The 17,734-nt window shown below is 62.2% G+C and overlaps 1 protein-coding gene across 2 annotated transcripts in view; it reads left to right on the top strand.

Moving 5' to 3' along the window:
- The window catches only part of DSCAML1 (DS cell adhesion molecule like 1), a 151,031-nt gene that overhangs the window by 102,045 nt on the left and 31,252 nt on the right, over positions 1–17,734 (top strand). The window contains exons 4-11 of one of the 2 annotated variants that reach the window (XM_090027732.1): positions 54–200; positions 2,736–3,014; positions 5,387–5,662; positions 6,030–6,326; positions 10,016–10,288; positions 13,505–13,783; positions 13,875–13,994; positions 14,448–14,624. In XM_090027732.1, coding sequence (XP_089883858.1) covers positions 54–200; positions 2,736–3,014; positions 5,387–5,662; positions 6,030–6,326; positions 10,016–10,288; positions 13,505–13,783; positions 13,875–13,994; positions 14,448–14,624 — 1,848 coding nt within the window. The remainder of the gene's footprint in view (positions 1–53; positions 201–2,735; positions 3,015–5,386; positions 5,663–6,029; positions 6,327–10,015; positions 10,289–13,504; positions 13,784–13,874; positions 13,995–14,447; positions 14,625–17,734) is intronic. The other variant, XM_090027731.1, reaches the window with a different exon arrangement.

The raw sequence follows: 17,734 nt of genomic DNA, 5'->3' as shown, positions 1-17,734 counted from the left end.
GTGCTGGAAGGCAGCTGGTAACCAGGCTCTGCCCTCTCTCATTGTGTCTCCAGAAAATAGGTTTTTTATTACGTCCTACGGCGGCTTGTACATATCGGACGTGCAGAAGGAAGACGCCTTGTCCACCTACCGGTGTATCACCAAGCACAAGTACAGCGGAGAGACGCGCCAGAGCAATGGGGCCAGGCTCTCCGTGTCAGGTAGGTCTTGGGTGTCCCGGTCGGGGCTCCCTGCTTGTCTCTGCCTCGCTGCCCCCGTGGGGGTGTCCGTCACTGTGGCATCTGGACATCGTCCAGGCTGCAGGCCGTGGTGTTGGCCTGCCTCACTGCTGGCTACCCAGCCTAATGCCTGCTCCGCAGAAGGTCTCTTTCATTCAAGTGTCCCCTCGTGGCCACGGGAAGTGGGGCTCAGCATCTCCACCCCACGCTCCCTCCTCTGAGGTGGTGACACTTTAGCGCATGTGTCCCCCGTGCAATGCAGCTCTTCCTCCTTACTGCCCCGGTCACTGCCGAAGGAGCCTTCCTCCTCGCAGCCGCCCCGTCGCTCTCCTCCTTCCCCTCCCTTCCTCTCACTGCACAGAGCTGAGGGGTCCCGGGGCCCATGCGCGTGAGCATCAAGCGGGGAAGTGATGGGCTCAGGGCAGCCTCCCCAGCCCTGGCCCCAGCCCCAGCCCCAGCCCCGGGCGGTATTGTCTGCGCGTCCTGCGCGCTCTCAGAGCTGGGGTTTCGGTCATGCGGAGACGGTGCTGCACTCAGGCTGCAAGCCGTGGCTAGTGGTACAGCAGCTGGGAGAGAGGGAGCCCTAGCAGGGCCGGTGCAGGTAGGAACAGCCCTGCCTGGCAGGCCAGAGAGCCTGGCGGGCTTGCCTGCTCTCCCTTTTGCCTCTGAGGCTGGGGGTTTCTCTGCTCTGGAGCAGGGGTCTCGGGGCATGGAGCGGTGTCCCGTCATGCCCTGCACGAGGCACTTGTTCAGCTGCAAGCAGGCAATGCGGTCAGGGTAGTAAGCTGGGGAAGCCTGTCCATGCGGCGGGTGCTGCCCCGATTGACCTCTGTGCCAAGTGGACCCAGCGCCCTGGGCGTGCCTGGGACCAGCAGCATCCACCATGGGCTCTGGGGCTGCAGGGGCCAGATCCATGCCTGGCTGAGGGAGGGGGGGCTGGCGGGCTTCTTTCAGGAAGGAGCTCCTTGCCCTGCCATCACTTAGGTCTCCTGCCCTGGGAGCACAGCAGCCAGGTTATGTCCGTCAGCTGCTGTTTCCTTAGTAGTGGAATGGACTACTTCAACTACTATCAACTCCCTTGATATTATTTCCACGTCACAAGTCCTCGCCAGTTGGAGTGGGGCCTGGCCACAGAGCAGGGGGGCAGCCCTGCCAGCCCCTGTCCTCACCCACGTCTCCATGGGGTTGACTCAGGCCCCTTGATCGAGACATGAGGAGTGACCGGGCCTGGCAGCCAGGACTCCTGGGCTCTGGCACTGCCTGATTGCATGACCTTGGGCAAGGCACGATAATCCCGGTTTGCTCTGTTTCCCAGTGCCGGTGCAGGGATAATGCCGAGTGCCCTCGGGGTCGCGCGGATCAGATCACGGGGAATGAGCGGCCCCTGCTTTCCTGCCCTGCACCGTGGCCGGGGCTGAGCGGTGCCATTGCTCTCCCAGAGCAGCTTGCCCACCTGCTGCACCCAAGGTCGCAGAGCCCGGGGAGAGGGCCTGGCCAGAGTCCAAAGGGGTGGGCGGTGTGGCAGCTGTCGGCAACATCTGTCCAGGGGTCAGGAGGCCCAGGGGGAGGCATTGGAGCCGGGCTAGCTGGGGTGCTTTGGGATGAGCAGCTGGGAGGTGGGGGGTTTCCACAGGTGACCAGGAACCACCTGCTTCCCTGTGCTTGTCCCCGCCTGAGTGCCAAGGACAGGGCTGGGCATTGCCCTGTCCCGTGAGCAGGGCCCTGCCCAGGCCTCGCAGTCCCTGTCCCCCTTGGCGGCGTGGGTGGCTGCAGTGCCGTGCCCTCGGCCATGGCGCGCTCGCTCCCGGCCACTGCCATTATTTACATGTCGTGGCGTTTTGCTTCTGCTCGGGAGCGATGACAGGGGCTTCCTTCCCTTGGAATTTAATTTCACGCCTGAGACTCGGTGATTAATTTTCTCCTCTCCCGGCTGCCTGATGGGCCCTTTCGCTTGTAAATTTTGAAATGTGCCACAGAATTTGTGTATTTTGCACCAATTAGGTGTCACCTTGAGTCATTCCTGCAGTGCTGTGTTTATTTATCCCGCCGGCTCCAGGGATGTATAGCTCCCCGTCGGCCTGCAGGGAAGGGCGGCCGGCTGTGCTCTGGCCTGGCCTGGCCTGGCCCGGGTGCTTCTCTGTCGCTGAGCTTGTCCATGGCCTCCTGCCTGCCCCAGCACCTTCAGGGCAGGGCCCCGGGGGAGGACTGCAGCAGGCACGTTGGGTGCAACAGCCTGTGTCCAGCCTGCCCCTGTTCCCACGTGCTGGCCATCCAGGCCTGTCCCCACAGGGCAGTGCCGCTCTCCACAGACTGCCACAGGTTGTGGAGCCTGGTCCCGAGGAGCTCGCACCCAAGTGTGGTGTGGGTGCGAGGATGGCACGAGTCTGGCAGGGAGCCTGGTGCCCAGCGTCCACCTCCATGTGCCCTAGGGGTGCCGGCCGGAGCGCGCGGCCGGGCTGGGGATGTTGCATCCGCCCTCGCTCCCTTTCTGCGCGCTCATTCCCTCTCTGCGCTTAGACCCAGCAGAGTCCATCCCTACCATCCTAGATGGCTTCCAGTCCAGGGAGGTGCGGACGGGCCAGCTGGTGGAGCTCCCCTGCATCGCATCGGGGTACCCCAACCCGGCCATTCGGTGGATCAAGGACGGGCGCCCACTGCCCGCGGACAGCAGATGGACCAAGCGCATCACGGGGCTGACCATCAGCGATATGCGTGTGGAGGACAGCGGGACCTACATCTGCGAGGTCACCAACACCTTTGGCTCCGCTGAGGTCACCGGGACCCTCTCGGTCATCGGTAAGAGCTGCCGGGGGTCGGGGACGGAGGTGGCGGTGCCAGTTGAGTAAGTGTGGGTGCACGCAACAGCAGCGAGGCCCTCCTGTGCACATCTGGAGGAGGGAGAGGGCACATCTGGGGAGGGTGCACGGGGAGGAAAGACTCCACCCAGCTGCGCTCAGCTTATTTCTTCCCGTCCCTGCTGTGGAGGGGCCAGGACCTGCCCCGCTCTCGTTCTCTTACTGCACATTTCCGAGCAGGGAGTCATTCGGATCCGCACCCAGGTGTTTGTGTCCCTGCAGGGCGCTTTGGTCAGGACATTTGAAACCAGCCCTTGCAATATCAAGCAACCGGCAAATGCACTGCTCTCCTGGGCAGGCACGGGTCTAAATGCCATGGGAGGTGGTGGTTTTCAGCATTGGTGTTAGGAAAAGCTTCCAGGCAGCAGAGCCCAGACTCCCCATCCCTGATGCTGGCACAGTCTCCAGTGTTACATCCTGGTGCTCCCGCAGTGGGGTCTGGGTCTCAATAACGTGGTGCTTAAGCCTGGACACTGTCTCCAAAATCCCAGGTCCTGACTTAATGTGCCATGGGCTCACTGCAAAACAGGGCTGCCCAGAGGTCCTTTCAGGGCTGTTGGCTTGCTCTCTGGTGTGCGGGCCCGAGAGCATCGAGCAAAGCCACGAGGCGGAGGGCTGAGCCTAACAGAGGTGGCACAGGGCACTGGCCTGGTGACAAGCCTGTGACTTGCCAGCACCGTTTGCATTTCGCTGGGTCTGCATCACATACCAGAGCCCACAGCACTGCCAGACAGCGCCTAGCATGTGGGGCCTCTGCAAGGACTTTATTCTGCTGCAGCAAAATCCTAGAGTCCAGGAGCAGCGAGATGGGAAGGGCGCTCCGGAGGTCACATCCAGTGCAGCCCCCTGCCTGAAGCAGGATCAGCCCTGTCCAAACCATCCCAGACAGACCCGTTGTCCAACCTCTTAGCAAAGCACATGGTCAACCCTGACGCAGTGCAACCTGCCGCAGGCAAAGCGGGGGGGCCGCAGTGGCCGACGTGCTGCAGAGGTTGTTAAAATATGCTCAAGAGATCCCAGGGAGAGGGCCAGGCCCTCTGCTAGAGAGGAAGGCAAAACCTCCCAGTCCAAACCAGTCTGACCAAGGGGTAGAGTTCCCTCCTGACCCCAGATAGGGTGATCGGTCTGATCCTGAGCAGAGGCAGGTACTGTCTGGCCAGGCAGCTCTTCAGAAGTTCCTGGTTGCTGCTGTAACTGGGGAAAGAGCGGGATTTCCAGGGAAATCTGTTGGCAGGGCCCATTGGTGCCTCTTGCAACTGGGCACGGCTTGCTCCGTGCCCGCCGTGGAGCTGAGCACTAGGGCTCTGCTGACAGCCGTGCTGCGCGACCCGGGAGGTGCCGAGCCCGGCATGCCCCGAGCGAGCACAAGGTGCCGGCACGTGGGGCTCTGCCTCGGTACAGGGCAGCCGAGCACGCAATGCCGGCGTGCTCAGTGAGCAGCTCCGGAGGGGCTGCTGCGGCTGTGGCGAGCAGGCCTGTCACACCTGGTGTGCCAGCCGCTGTGATGTCTTCTTCGCAGCACGGCCGCCGCCTCGCGCCCTGCCTGATGGCTCCTGGGGCAGTGGAGAGAAAGTGATACACAGGGGAAGGGGCTGCAGGGGGGCGCGCTGCCCCTGCCGCGCACGGGGGTGACATCGGGGGCAGGCGTTCGCTGCCGAGGGGGAAGCTGGGGCTGGCACCTGGCTGATTGTGCACTGACATTTCGCGGGTAGTCGCACGAGTCTGCAGGGGGAGAGGGACTGCACTAATCGGAGGAGTCGCAGGGCTGGTGGAGCAGGGAGTGCATCTGACAGGTGTGCCAGTGACAGCCGTGCTCCCGCCTCGCCCCTGCCCCCAGGCTCCCCGTGCCATGCTGCTACTTGCAGGACCCCCACCCACCTGCCCACCAGGCTGCGAGCCGGACTCCGGCTTCAGCTTCTGCCCAAGTCCCTTCCCCGCTCCCCAAAGAAACTCAGAGTCACGGCACCATGGCTGTCAGGACCCTGAGACCCTCCTGCACCCCCGCATGTTCGCTGGCCGCAGGCAACCCGGCACCCTAGGGCCCAGCCGGGCTAGCGAAGACGTGATGTGACCCCGGGTGTGATGCCACCCACGGGGCTCTCGCCACGTGCCCGACAGCAGCGCGGCGGCAGGAGGCTGCGGTGCCCAGACGCAGCACAGACAGCAAGCGGGAGGCCTCGCTGCCACGCAGCGCGGAGAGCCAGATCCCACCCCGCGCGTCCGCGGGGCAGCCCCCTCCAGCCGGGCTGCATTGCAAGGCTCTTTGCCCGGGCCCCGAGCGCGTGGCTAATCCGCTCCCGCCCTGTCGCACAGACCCTCTGCGCGTGACCCTCACGCCGAAGAAGCTGAAGACGGGCATCGGCAGCACGGTCATCCTCTCCTGCACCCTGGTCGGCTCCCCCGAGTACGCCATCCGCTGGTACCGCAACACCGACCTGGTGGCGGTGGACGACTACATCTCCATCCGGGGCATCAGCAACGAGACCCTGCTCATCACTGCCGCCCAGAAGAGCCACTCGGGCGCCTACCAGTGCTTCGCCACTCGCAAGGCCCAGACAGCGCAGGACTTCTCCGTCATTGTGCTGGAGGGTGAGTCGGCCCCCGGGAGCGGGGCGGGCAAGGGGGGCGGCTTGGGGGTCCCCGCGCATCTGCCTGGGTCGTCCCACGGCTCACAGGCTCCTCGCGGGCTTCCCCACCTGCAAAGCCGGCGTCTCCCTGGGCACGGCCAGCCTGGCTGGGAGCAGAGCACCCCTTCTCCCTCGGGGCGGCAGCAGGGCAGGGCACAGCCGCGGAGCCTGGGGCTTTGTGCACGCTCACGCGCGGGCTGATTACCGGTGCTGTGAGACTGGCCCCAGGGCCGCGGGGCAGCCCCTGCCCCAGAGAGCTGACCGCCGCCGCGGCACATCCACCCCCGCCGTGCCGCCCTAACGCCCCTCTCGCTGGCTGCCTCTCCTAGACGGGACCCCCCGGATCATCTCCTCCTTCAGCGAGAAAGTGGTGAACCCCGGGGAGCCGTTCTCGCTGATGTGCGCCGCCAAGGGCGCCCCGCCGCCCACCGTCACCTGGGCCCTGGACGACGAGCCGATCCAGCGGGACAACGGGCACCGCACCAACCAGTACACCATGTCGGACGGCACCACCGTGAGCCACATGAACGTGACGAGCCCGCAGATCAAGGACGGCGGGGTGTACCGCTGCGCCGCGCGGAACTCAGTGGGCAGCGCCGAGTACCAAGCGCGAATAAACGTAAGAGGTGCCTGTCTACTTTTAAATATCAGCATAGGACTTTACTGGGCTTCTGTGCGGTTCTGCGTGCGGCTAGACTCTCTCTTTCCCGGGGGGTGCCGCCGCGCGCGCGCTGCCCTGCGCCCCGCCCCGCCCCGCTCCGCGTCACCCGCGGGCCTCGGGGAGCGCAGCTGCCCCCGGCGCCGCAGCGGCGCAGGGCCGGGGCAGCTCGTGGAGCTCGGCCACGAGGGCACGAAAGCCAAGGCCAAAGCTTGGCAGGACCCCAGGACGGCTCGGGCTTTGCTGCGGTGGCTGAAGGCATCTGCTGCGATGCCGGAGGGACACGACCACGGACGCTGCGGCTGCTGGGGGACTGAGCTGTGGCCTGAGATGGGGGAGTGGGCCGCGGGGTCGCTGCCGAGCATGCGTGGCGTGCTCCGGGCTTGGCGCACGTGGTGGGGAGGGAGCGGAGCCGTGCCCCCCGTCCTCAAAGCCGCGTCGTTCGTGGGGGGTGCTGCCGGTGCGTCTCTGTGCCCCGTGCCTCCCTGCTGCCCCGGGGCTGTGCCGGGCAGGGCAGGCCCCGACTCCCTGGCTTCACCTCAGTGCCACCTCCCTTTCCAGTCCCTCTTTTGCAAACGTGTGGGCAGCGCGGGCCCTCCCCAGCCTGGCCCGTACTCCCTTGCCGTGTGCCTCCCGGTTCGGTCCTGCCAGCGGGGCTCAGGCACCCCCTGCACCTCCGCCCTGCTCCCAGCCTCCCTCCACCTCCTCCGAGTGCAGCTGGGCTGCGGGCAAGGAAATCCCTCCTCGCTCCCGGTTCTGCTCACACGCCTTTGCAGCAGATGTCTGCCAGCCTGGCTCCGTGGGCCGGAGCAGGGGTGGCGAGATCCCTGCCCAGCAGCGCCCTGGCGCGGAGCCGGCCGTGCTTCCGGCCCTGCTGCTTGTGTTGCTCATGGGCTGGCTCTGCGGGGTCCGCTGGTGGCACGGCACCGCTGGTGCAGCCCCGTCCATGCCGGGAGGACCCGTGAGCCTTTCTTCCGCCTTGACCACGGCCTCCCACCCCTCTTGCACGCAGAGCCTGAAGCAATGTAATTTCCACCAGTGCCCTTGGGCACTGGGATGCCAGGCCCCTGGAGGCAAGCTCGGCGCGCTCTCCCTGCTGCGCCCTCGTCCTGCTGGGTTCAGTGAAAAGCTCTGCCGTGCTGAAGCGTGCAGGCCGGAGCTGGCTATTGGGAGCCCGCTCGGCCAGGCGTCCCCATGCAGCAGGTCAGGCCCCCCCCGCCCCCAGCGCCTCCTGTCCGCTCCTCCTTGCACCGTGTCCCCGGGGCTGGGGTAGGTTGGAGGAGCAGTGGCGAGCCCCCTGCCCCATGCTGACTGGGGAAAGGTGAGCTGAATTTTGCGCTCTGGTTTGTCACCTCTGTGTTTTCCATGTCTGCTAAAATGGTGAATCGCTCCGAGTGTTTTGGGGGGAGAAGGCTGGTTTTGTGCGTTACGTGGAGATCTATCAGGCAAAATCTAAGACACAAGGCACAGGATAAGCCACTGCCCATTAATAACGGCCAATTAAAGCTTCCCATTCCATAGGCGCAAGCTAGACACAGCCCCAGAGATGTTCATTTATCTGCCCAGAAGCAGATCTGAATGGCCACGTTTGTCTGTGTCTCGGGTTTGCAACGCAGGCAGCGCTTTTTGGCCGAGATCCCAGCCGAGTGTGGATTTCGCAGCCATTTATCACTTAATCTAGAGCAAGCTCATCTTCCGGCAGTGAGACCCACTAGCCATGTTGGCTATGAGGATGGGTCGTTTACTTCTCGTGCAAGCTGCAGAGCCCTGGATAAGATGTTTCAGGCTTTGCCTTGCACGTGGTATCGGGCAGATCCTTCACCCCAGGCCAAGAGTCCACAAAGGAGGGGGGTTTACGTCCTTCCAGCTCTTTTTTCCCACTCTTGGACATCTCTGTCCCCAAGTCCTCACAACCCAGGCTGTGGGTCAAGCTGCCAAAGCTGCTTGGCTGGTACAGTCAAGACAGGCCTGGGACAGCCTTCTTCAGCAAAGCACGAAGACTGTGCAGCGCTGGACATGCTGCAGGTTTGGTTTCACCAGTGCGCGGGGGTTGGAAAAGCAAGCAAAAAAAAAAAGCATGCAGGTGCATGGAGCCCACACCCATGACCCTGCTTCATTGCAAAGCTTTTGAAGCGAAGCATCTGCGTTTTTCCATTCAAAATGGCTTTGTAATTTGAAATGTTCTTCCGTGCCAGCGAATAGCAAACCAAAACCATCTCCACTAAAGGCGCGAGCATCTGTGCGTTCCCCAAGTGGCAGGAGAGCGTTCCTGTCCGGTTTCTGAACCCAAGCATCAGCCGTTCTCACCTGCAGTCCCGGGAATGACCGCTGCGTGACTGCATTAGCTGGCCACGTAGTTACCAATGCTGCAGTTGATTCGGGATGGGCTTTGTGATGGCTCTTTTTGTATGCGAGTGCTTCCCTTCCTAGCAGCGTGTGGAGGTATTCGGCCCTTTTCCTGTTCAGTGCTCAGCTGAGAACTTTGTAACCGAGGCTGCTTGCTAGAGGTTTTGTGGTTATCCGGTGCTTGCTTTGGACAGAGTCTCCGGTTTTGAAGCCCTGTTTCTCTGGGGGCCCTGCATGCTCAGTGATGCCAGAGGGAAGCTGGCAGAGAGGCCATTGCTAAATTCATGTCTGATATCTCTTCTGATTCAAATGGCTTCAACCAAATGTGATGCAGCTAAAAGCACCCTTCCCAGATCAGCTCCTGTTTTCCGGGCTTCCAGATTAACTCCCCAGATTGTAACATCTCCTCTGGGTGCCTTTGGAAAGGTGGGTGGCAGCAGAGGGGAGAATTGGATTAAACAGTGGAAGCTAGACCCTGCCTCCACATGCCTTTGTCCTCCGTGCCGCTCCACAGGCCAAGGCGGTAGGAAACCCATGCTCCACCGGCTCGCCCTGCATACCCGGCAGACCGTGAGCCCCGTGGTGCCCTTAAGGCTGGGAGCCAGGATGGAGCCGATCTCTAGACTGGAGCATTAGTTTGCTGTCTTGCTCAGGCATCATCTGATAACCAGGAGAAAAATAGAGCTGCTGATGCCTGAGACATGGTATTCAAATATTCAAGCTCTTCTCATCCTTAAGCCAGCAGAAAGGCAGATAGACTCCAGTGAGCAAAACTTCAGTCACCAGCTGGAGACACAGGAAGAGCGAGATTTTAATGTCAGTAAAATCGTCTGCACGTGACATTCACGTTAGTGGCATGGCAGGAATTCAGGAAGCCAGCGAGCTGCCTTTCGAGAGAGCAAGGCAGAGTTGCTGTGCTCGGGCTAGAAGCTGCACCAGGCTTTAGAAAGCGCCCTCAGCGCCTGCAGCGGGGCCTACGTGGCCCCGAGGCTGCGGGGCGCCGGGCGAGAGGTTTCTAGAGGATCCCTGAACTTCCTCAGCTGAGCACATGAACTGTCCCCAGGAGCTCTGCAGTGCCAGGCAGCGTGCCCCGCCGCGCTCCTCGCTCACAAGGCGTGCGTGAATAGCTCCAGCGCCAAAGCCGCTTAGAAGTCGTCCCCGGGCGGGGGTGGCTCCTCCACGTGTCGAGCTCCTGCTTCCCCCGAGGTGTTGTCCAGTCTGCCTGCGACACGTGCTCAGCCGTTCTGTGTGCAAACCAAGGGCTCTTCAGGATTAACCTCGCCCGCCTCTTTTCTTCTTCCCGCTGTCCAGGGCCCCCGAGCATCCGCACCATGAGGAACATAACAGCCGTGGCGGGCAGGGACACCTTCATCAACTGCAGGGTGATCGGGTACCCTTACTACTCCATCAAGTGGTACAAGGACTCCTTGCTGCTGCCGGACAACCACCGCCAGGTCGTCTTTGAGAACGGGACCCTGAAGCTGATGGACGTGCAGAAGGGCATGGACGAGGGGGAGTATCTGTGCAGCGTCCTGATCCAGCCACAGCTCTCCATCAGCCAGAGCGTCCACGTCACCGTGAAAGGTAGGCGGACCGAGGGGAAGGGCGATGGGGGCTCAGCAGGGCAGGGCTCTTGGGCAGTCCCTGGCTTTGGCAGGGAAACAGCTCCCCTGTCCAGGTGCGGCGTGCGCGGGCCCCAGGGCGCAAAGGATGGAGGAGCAGGTGCCAATCGGAGCCAGCAACGTTACCCTCCCAGTGCCACCTCTGCCTGGTTCCCCCAGGACGGCACTGGTGCTCCCGGTTCTCCCTGGGACTTGGTAAGCCGGGAGGGGGAGAAGGAAGGAAAACGAGCCTCATCTCCCGCCCGTCCGTAGCCTTGCTCTGCAAACGTTTCCCTGACGCCCGGCTAGTTCCCACCTTCCGGGAGGCGTGCAGCGGCCCCGGCAAATTAGTTCACTTACCACTGAACGAGTGCCCAGACCTGCCGCTCCCTGCACGGCTGCCCCCAGCCCCAGTGTATCCATGTCCTGTTACAAGGCTTTTCAGTGTAAACACGGCGCATTAAAGCATCTAACCTTTGCTCGGATCACCTGCGTCGGTGTTTTTCTGTGTGTGTTAGCTTTTAAAAAAAGAATACATTTGGGTTTCCAAGCGCACAGAACATCTTAAAAGCCTCTACAGCCCATCAATTATTCAGGCCCATTCAGGGAGCTATCAGTCCTAATGAATTGAACCTGATGCATTCCATCCCAGTGACTTGCTGAGATTGTGTTATGACGATGCGGGGCTACAGTGTCTTCCCTCCTCAGTGTTGTCGCCTCGTCTTTGCTTGTCGCCAGCTCGGTGTTGGCAGTAAATCATTTAGACAAACACAACCACAGCAGGAGAAGGGAGCAGCCAATTGTCGTGCACTCCATCTCACCGAGTGGAGGCTCTCTGGAGAGCGACTCAGGCCTGCGCCCGGGGTTTTCTGAGCCTCCATCTTCTTGCCAAGACCGGGGTTAGCAGGAGGACATATCGATGCCGATTATGGATCCAGCACTTGATTAGCAATTACCTTCCCGCAAGGTTTGCAGAGGAATGTCCAGGAAGTTGTGGGCTGCAAACGGCATGGCTTGTAGGACTTCTGCCGCACTGGGATCCCCTGGTAGGGAACGGCTGCAGGCGGGAACGCTTAGTTTTTAAAAGGTTGCGCACCCTGCATGGGAGGAATAGCACTTGGGCCTGTGGCCTTCCAGTGGAAGTGTCTTGCTGTTGCTGCTAGAAAATGCCTTTTCTTTTTTAAGAGCAAGCTTGTCATGGCAAGGGGCCTGCTTTCAAGATCCCACCTCTCAGAAGTAAGCAAAAAGGTTTTCAGTTGTGGAAATCTTTTGTTTTTCCATTTCCACAGCTAAAAATCCCAGTTTTCCAGTTTGAAACAGCTTTGTTTCAAGACTGAGGCTAATTCATTAGAGCCCATGAATAAAGGACAGAGGTGAAGATGGGAACAAAATGTTGTGACTGACCGGAAGCAGTTTTTTTTCAAGACTTGGCTCAAGAAAAGGTTTAAAATTTGGACTTTTCAGACCATTTGGGAATGAGGACACTTTTCAGACTTTTGGAAGATGAGAGGCAGAAACCCGTTTCCCACCTGGCTGTAATATCCCTGCTCGGCTGGGATCTTGGAGCCTTCTCCATGAGCGGGAAGTGTGAGGCAAGAGCACTGAGAAGGGGAGAGGATCTTTGCATTTCTTTCTTCCTTTCTATCTTTCTTGCTCTCTTTCTCTTTTTCTCTCTTTCTTGTTCCATGTCTTGTCGTTGCTCCACAGCCCCCTGAAACCAGGGGCTGTTGCACTGGGATTGCTTCCCCACTGGGTGAGCCTGGGCGGGCAGCTGAAGGAGGAGGTTTAGCATTTGTTTCTGCATCCAGAAGTGAATTTGGGTTATGGGGAGACATTGGCCGCGTCCAAGGAGGGCCCTTTGCCGGGGGTGCTTTGCAGAGGCCTGCGGGTGTGTTTGGAGAGAGCTTTGCGTGGATGTGCAAACCTTTCCCTGCTCTGCCATAGGCTGCAGTACATGCCCAATTAAATATTCATTCGCTATGGAGAGCAGGCGCTGCAGCCTCCACCACTCCCACCCTGCACCTTGCTCTTCTACAGCTGAGTGGAGCAGGGCTCTTCTGCGCCCGCCGGCTCCCCCCGCGCCCGCGTGCATGTCGACAAGTTTGGGGCAGGTGGGAGCATTGCTCCCAGGCTCCTTCTCTTCTGTGCCGTGGAGCTGGTGCTGGGCTGGCGGGAGGGCTGCAAGGTGAGGCCCAGCTGAGGAGCTGCACCTTCTCTTCATGACGGAGGCCTCCACCCCAGAGCTTTGTGCAAGGGGCCTCCTGTGTCTCTGCATCCCGTCTGGGCTGGGCACGTGGACCCTGTCCCCTCTGCATGGAGCCAGGGCCTCCTGGCACATGCGGCGGGGGGCGCAGGCCTGGCAGGAACTGCCCATTCAGAGGGGCCAGAAAGACAGAGGACTCCTGCCCTGGACTGATGGGAAGAGGGCGCTGGGCATGCCAGCCGAGGACGTGCCGGACCGGCTGAGGATGGCAGGGCTCTGACCGGGTTCCTCCCGCCCCTCAGCTTGCGCCAGTGCTGGCGACGGTGGTGCTTGCAGCTGCTCCGCAGTGCACCCCAGCCTGTGCTTGAGGCTCATCCCTGCAGCGGGAGCCAGTCGAGCTCCCCGGCTCCTCATCGGGGCCCTTTCCCTGGGCCGCCGGCAGCCGTGTACCCCCAGGGATGGGCAAGAGCCCCCCCCGTCCCTGCAGTCCCAGGGGCCTCTGAGCTGCCCCGCGCGGAGCATGCATGGCCCAGGCACCTGTGCTACATCGGGGTGCTCCAGCCCTTTTAGGGGCATCTCATTTCTGCCCAGGGGATGATGGGCAGCTTACTAATTTAATTACGGAGATAGCAGAAAGCAGATTGCACCTACCAGGTGCTGAGCCATGTTAAACTAATTGTCTCCTCTCCCTGCCTTCTGCCCCTCCCCCCTTTGCCAGCGATGCTGCGGTTGCCTAATTAAGTTATCATAAAGATAATGACCAGTTCGACATCCAGCGCCTTTAAGAAGAGCGTCCATCTAATGAGTGCCTTGGTGCGAGCAGATAAGCGCTGAGATGGGATTTCACCGGCTCGGGCAGGCTTTCCCGGGGGTGGGCTCAGGGCAACCCTCTGGGGTTGGCCCCTAGTTGCCAAATGTGCCCTTTGGATGCTTGAGCTGTGTTTCTGGGTCTTGGCCTTGGCCAGTGCCTCACTGCTGTGTATCTTGCCCCCCCAGTGCCTCCGCTGATCCAGCCCTTCGAGTTCCCGCCGGCCTCGATCGGGCAGCTCCTGTACATCCCCTGCGTGGTGTCGTCAGGGGACATGCCCATCCGCATCACCTGGCGCAAGGATGGGCAGGTGATCCTCTCCGGCTCAGGCGTCACCATCGAGAGCAAGGAGTTCATGAGCTCCCTGCAGATCTCCAGCGTCTCCCTCAAGCACAACGGCAACTACACCTGCATCGCCAGCAACGACGCCGCCACCGTCAGCCGCGAGCGGCAGCTCATCGTGCGAGGTGAGGGCTGCGGGCCGGGGGCGCAGGGTGCCGTGGGCGCTGTGCTCGGTGCACATCCTTGGTGACGGTGGCTTTCTTCCTCATCCCCCAGTGCCGCCTCGCTTCGTGGTCCAGCCCAACAACCAGGATGGCATCTACGGCAAAGCCGGGGTGCTGAACTGCTCGGTGGATGGGTACCCCCCTCCGAAGGTCATGTGGAAACACGCCAAAGGTACGTGTCGCCCGGGCCCTGGGATGGGCAGCGGGTGAGCATCCTTCTGAGCTGGAAATACCCATGCCCAGCAGGGCTGGGTCCCACACGCCCTCACCACCGCCCTGAGCTCAGCGAGGAGAGCTTCCTCTGCCGTAGGAAACGGGCCTCGGGCCTCGCCAGAAGCCGGACCAGCTGGAGGCCAGTTCCCCCGGCCCTGGCAGGCGCGGGTGGCTCGCTTCCCGAGCTGTGAGCAGGGCAGGCAGCGGCACCAGCGAGCATCGTCTCGTGCCTGTTGGCTGCAGGCACCCCGGGCGGGGAGAGCTCGCGCTGCCCGGCGGGACACCGAGGCCGTCTCTCGCCTGTCCCAGGAGCAGAGCGGGTTGAGGCTGACGCTCGGCGCCAGCACCAGGCCCCTGCCCGCTCGGCCTCGGCTGCCTGCCTCTAGCTTCATGCCCTTGTGTCCCCATGCAGGAAGCGGGAACCCCCAGCAGTACCACCCCGTGCCCCTCACGGGCCGCATCCAGATCCTGCCCAACAGCTCGCTGCTCATCCGCCACGTGCTGGAGGAGGACATCGGCTATTACCTCTGCCAGGCTAGCAACGGCGTCGGGACGGACATCAGCAAGTCCATGTTCCTCACCGTCAAGAGTACGTGGGGCGGCCACCTCCTGGGGCAGGCGGGGGGGCACCAGGCCGGCAAGCGCGCAAAGCAGCCGAGCGTGGGGCAGGGAAGCGGGGCCGGATGCAGCACGTGATGGGCCCTGTTAACGTGGGTGGGCTCGAGGGCTGCGGGAGAGACGGGCCCGTGCATCTTACCGGGCTGGCAGGGACGGCGGCTCTGCCGTGGGGCGAGCGACCCCAGGGCCGTGAGCTCCCGAGCACCTGCATGGCCGTGCCACTGGCCACGAGCCGGCACTCGTGCGCGGCACGCGGCACGTCTCGGCGAGGCGGCAGGGTCATCCACCGCCCCTCCGTTTGCGCCGGGACACCCGTGATCCCGTGCCGGCCTCGCGCTGCTCCGCAAAGCGGCACGCGCGGCCCTGGCAATCAATGCGCGGGAGCCGCGAGACAGATTGATTCCGTCCCCTGGGGAGCTGCTTCCCTCGCGCTATTAAAAAACACTTTGTCCTTAATAAAATCGGGCAATCAATCTACATCGTGCGGGGGGGGGAAGAGGAATCGCTTTGCTAATTCGCTGCGGACAGGCGGGAAGCGCGGTTGTTCAACACACGCGTTATTGGATTCCTCTCACCCTGCTATCGCAGGAGCAGATCACCGCTGGCTCCTTGTACTCGTTTCTCTTCTTGCTGCCGTGAGAGTCGGGACCTGAGAGGGGAAGAAGGCAAAGCCCCGCGCGCTGCTGGTCGCGGCAGCCCGCTCGCGCGGAGGTGGCGTCGAGGCTCCAATAGGGATCTGTCCGTGCTCGGGGGTTGTTGGCAGGCCGTGGCGCGCAAAGCGAACGGGCGCTCACTGAGGGCTCTGCCACGGGAGGATCGTATTCGCCACGTCTCAGATGTGAAAGCTTCCTGCTTTCCCAAATGGCTGCGCAGCTGCCGCGGCGCTGCTTCTGCATCGGCGCCCGGTGGGAGGCTGCCGACTCAGCGGCGACCCTGCGAGCATGCATGGGAGCAGCGCCCTCCCCGTGCTCCCGTTGGGTCGGGGGGCTGCTCCCAAGTGTCCAGAGCCTGGGCGAAGGGGGCCGGAGGGAGGCCTGAGACCCACAGACTGGTCCAGCTGCCCCCCGGGCCACCTGCGCCGTGAGAGTTTCTGTCCCGGCACTGACGCAGTCGAGGCGCAGGCCCCACAGCACCGTTTCTGCCCGCTGCAAATGGTCTCAATCAGTGCCATTAGCTCTGGTGGGCCCCCCGTGGAGGTATTTAATTGGACCCCCTGCTTTCATTAGACAGGAAGAGCAACTGCATCCCTGGCCAGGCGTCTGTGGCCCGAGCAGACCGGTGTCCGCCCGAGCAGACCAGTGCCCACCCTCACGAGCCCTGCCTCTGCCAGCAGCGCTTGTGGCCATTAGGAGCTGGTGGGTGAGCGACAGAGCGAGCGGATGGCTCGGGGCAGGCGGGCCCGGTGCCGCGCTCCCCCACTCCCACCTCAAGGCCTCTCTTGGGCCGGCCCCCAGTTTGCCCCCTCCCTGTCTGGTGTTTAATTATTCCCACCAATTAATGAATTGAAAAGAGTGACTTTGACCAACATCCTTCAATGCGACACCGGTGTAATCGCTTGTACGGCAACTAATCCTGCACGAGGGAGCAGAGCTCCCGGAGTGGGAGCTGTCATCCCGGCCCCGCTGCTGCGTGTGATTGCGTCTCCGGACACGCGGCTCGCTGGCTGGAAGAGCGCAGGACCTTATCATGCAGGTGCTCGGCGACCCAGGCTGCCTTGGAGGCGATGGCATGACGGGGCAATGCGGCCGTTCCCGGGGCTCTTTGTTTCCTCCGTGTTTGATTATTGTTTGTTTGGCAAAATGTCAGGCCAGTTAATGAGCACTCACCACAAGTCAGGTGCTGCCGATGCAGGAAAGGTAACTGCGTTCTCGTCGGCAGGGGTGACGGGGACCAGCTTGGTGGCTGCAAAGGGCCTTGGTGCTCCTTGTGCCCGGGCAGGCTCTGCGTTCCCACGCCCCAAGCTGCAGCGACGGGGCCCCTGCGGGTACCGGGAATGGAGAGAATCAGAAGAGGGTTCGTAGCGCTGGCATGAAACCCTGCGCTCCCACCGGCCCCGCGGCGTTAGGGGAGTGTCCAGAGCTCCCATCATGGTTAGTAACGTACTTGGAGGTTTGCAGAAAGTTTTGTCTAAGGGCTTGCAGTCGTTGTCGACGCAGGTGCGGCCCGTGACCAGGAATCCTCCTCTGGTCGCTTGAGCCATGGGAGGTTCTTGGGACCTGGAGGTTTTCCACCTCGAAAGGCAAGTTCTGCATCCATCAGTTTGATTGCCTGTGTCCTGGCCCAGCTGCCACCTTGGCTCGTCCGAAGTCAGCACAACCTGGGGGCAAACATCCTGTGTTTTAGGGAACACTTTTGCATGTCAGCTTGAGTTCATTAGAGAGGGAATAAGAGCTGTCAGGTCTTGGAACGTGAGAGGGAAGCCCGGCGGGGACAGCTCCGTAGGCAAGTGCAGGTGAGGAAGCTAGAGGTGCATGATAAATAGGATTTAGCGCCTGGCTACACCCCGTGCTGCATGTCTGGGGAGAGAGAGGAGGAAGGAGGGGGCAAGGTGCATCTCCCATGGGTGCAAACCCCGAGTGCTGGGGAGACAGAGCATCACGGCCCCGGGTGCTGAGCGGGGCACGTGCCTTTCCACTGCCGGGGTGCCTTGGCACGATGCTGCTCCACCCCGCGAGCCCTGTCCTCCATGTTGCTGGCTCAGAGCAGCGCTGAGGCCGAGGGCATGCTCCCCCCGCAGCCCTTGAGTGGCTCTGGAGCCCCGTGTCTCGTCTCAGGGTGCAGCTCTCATCTGCATGTGGTGGGAAGTGCAGAGGAGCGCGGAGGCGGCCGCGGAGCGCTTGGCCCACGGCCGGCAGGCAGCGAGTGGGAGCAGCTCCTGAGGGTGTCCGCGGGGTTCCCAGAAGCCTCCGAGAAAGCCCCGGGGGGCCCTGCGCTCCCTGCCGTAGTGGGGGGAGCGGGGGCGGGTGGGCAGGGGAGGGGTGGGGACAGTGGTTTTGATCCATCGTGTTCATTTGGTATGATTGATTTTCGAGACTTCCTAAGATTAAAGCCGAGCCCGGCCGCTGCCTCATCAGAGGAGGA

Source organism: Crocodylus siamensis, chromosome 14 (assembly GCF_052110815.1).
Source record: "Crocodylus siamensis isolate JL-2025a chromosome 14, ASM5211081v1, whole genome shotgun sequence".
In the NCBI taxonomy this organism is placed as follows: Eukaryota; Metazoa; Chordata; order Crocodylia; family Crocodylidae; genus Crocodylus; species Crocodylus siamensis.
Note: the sequence above shows the minus strand (reverse complement) of the source record. Positions and strands in the feature narration are given on the sequence as shown.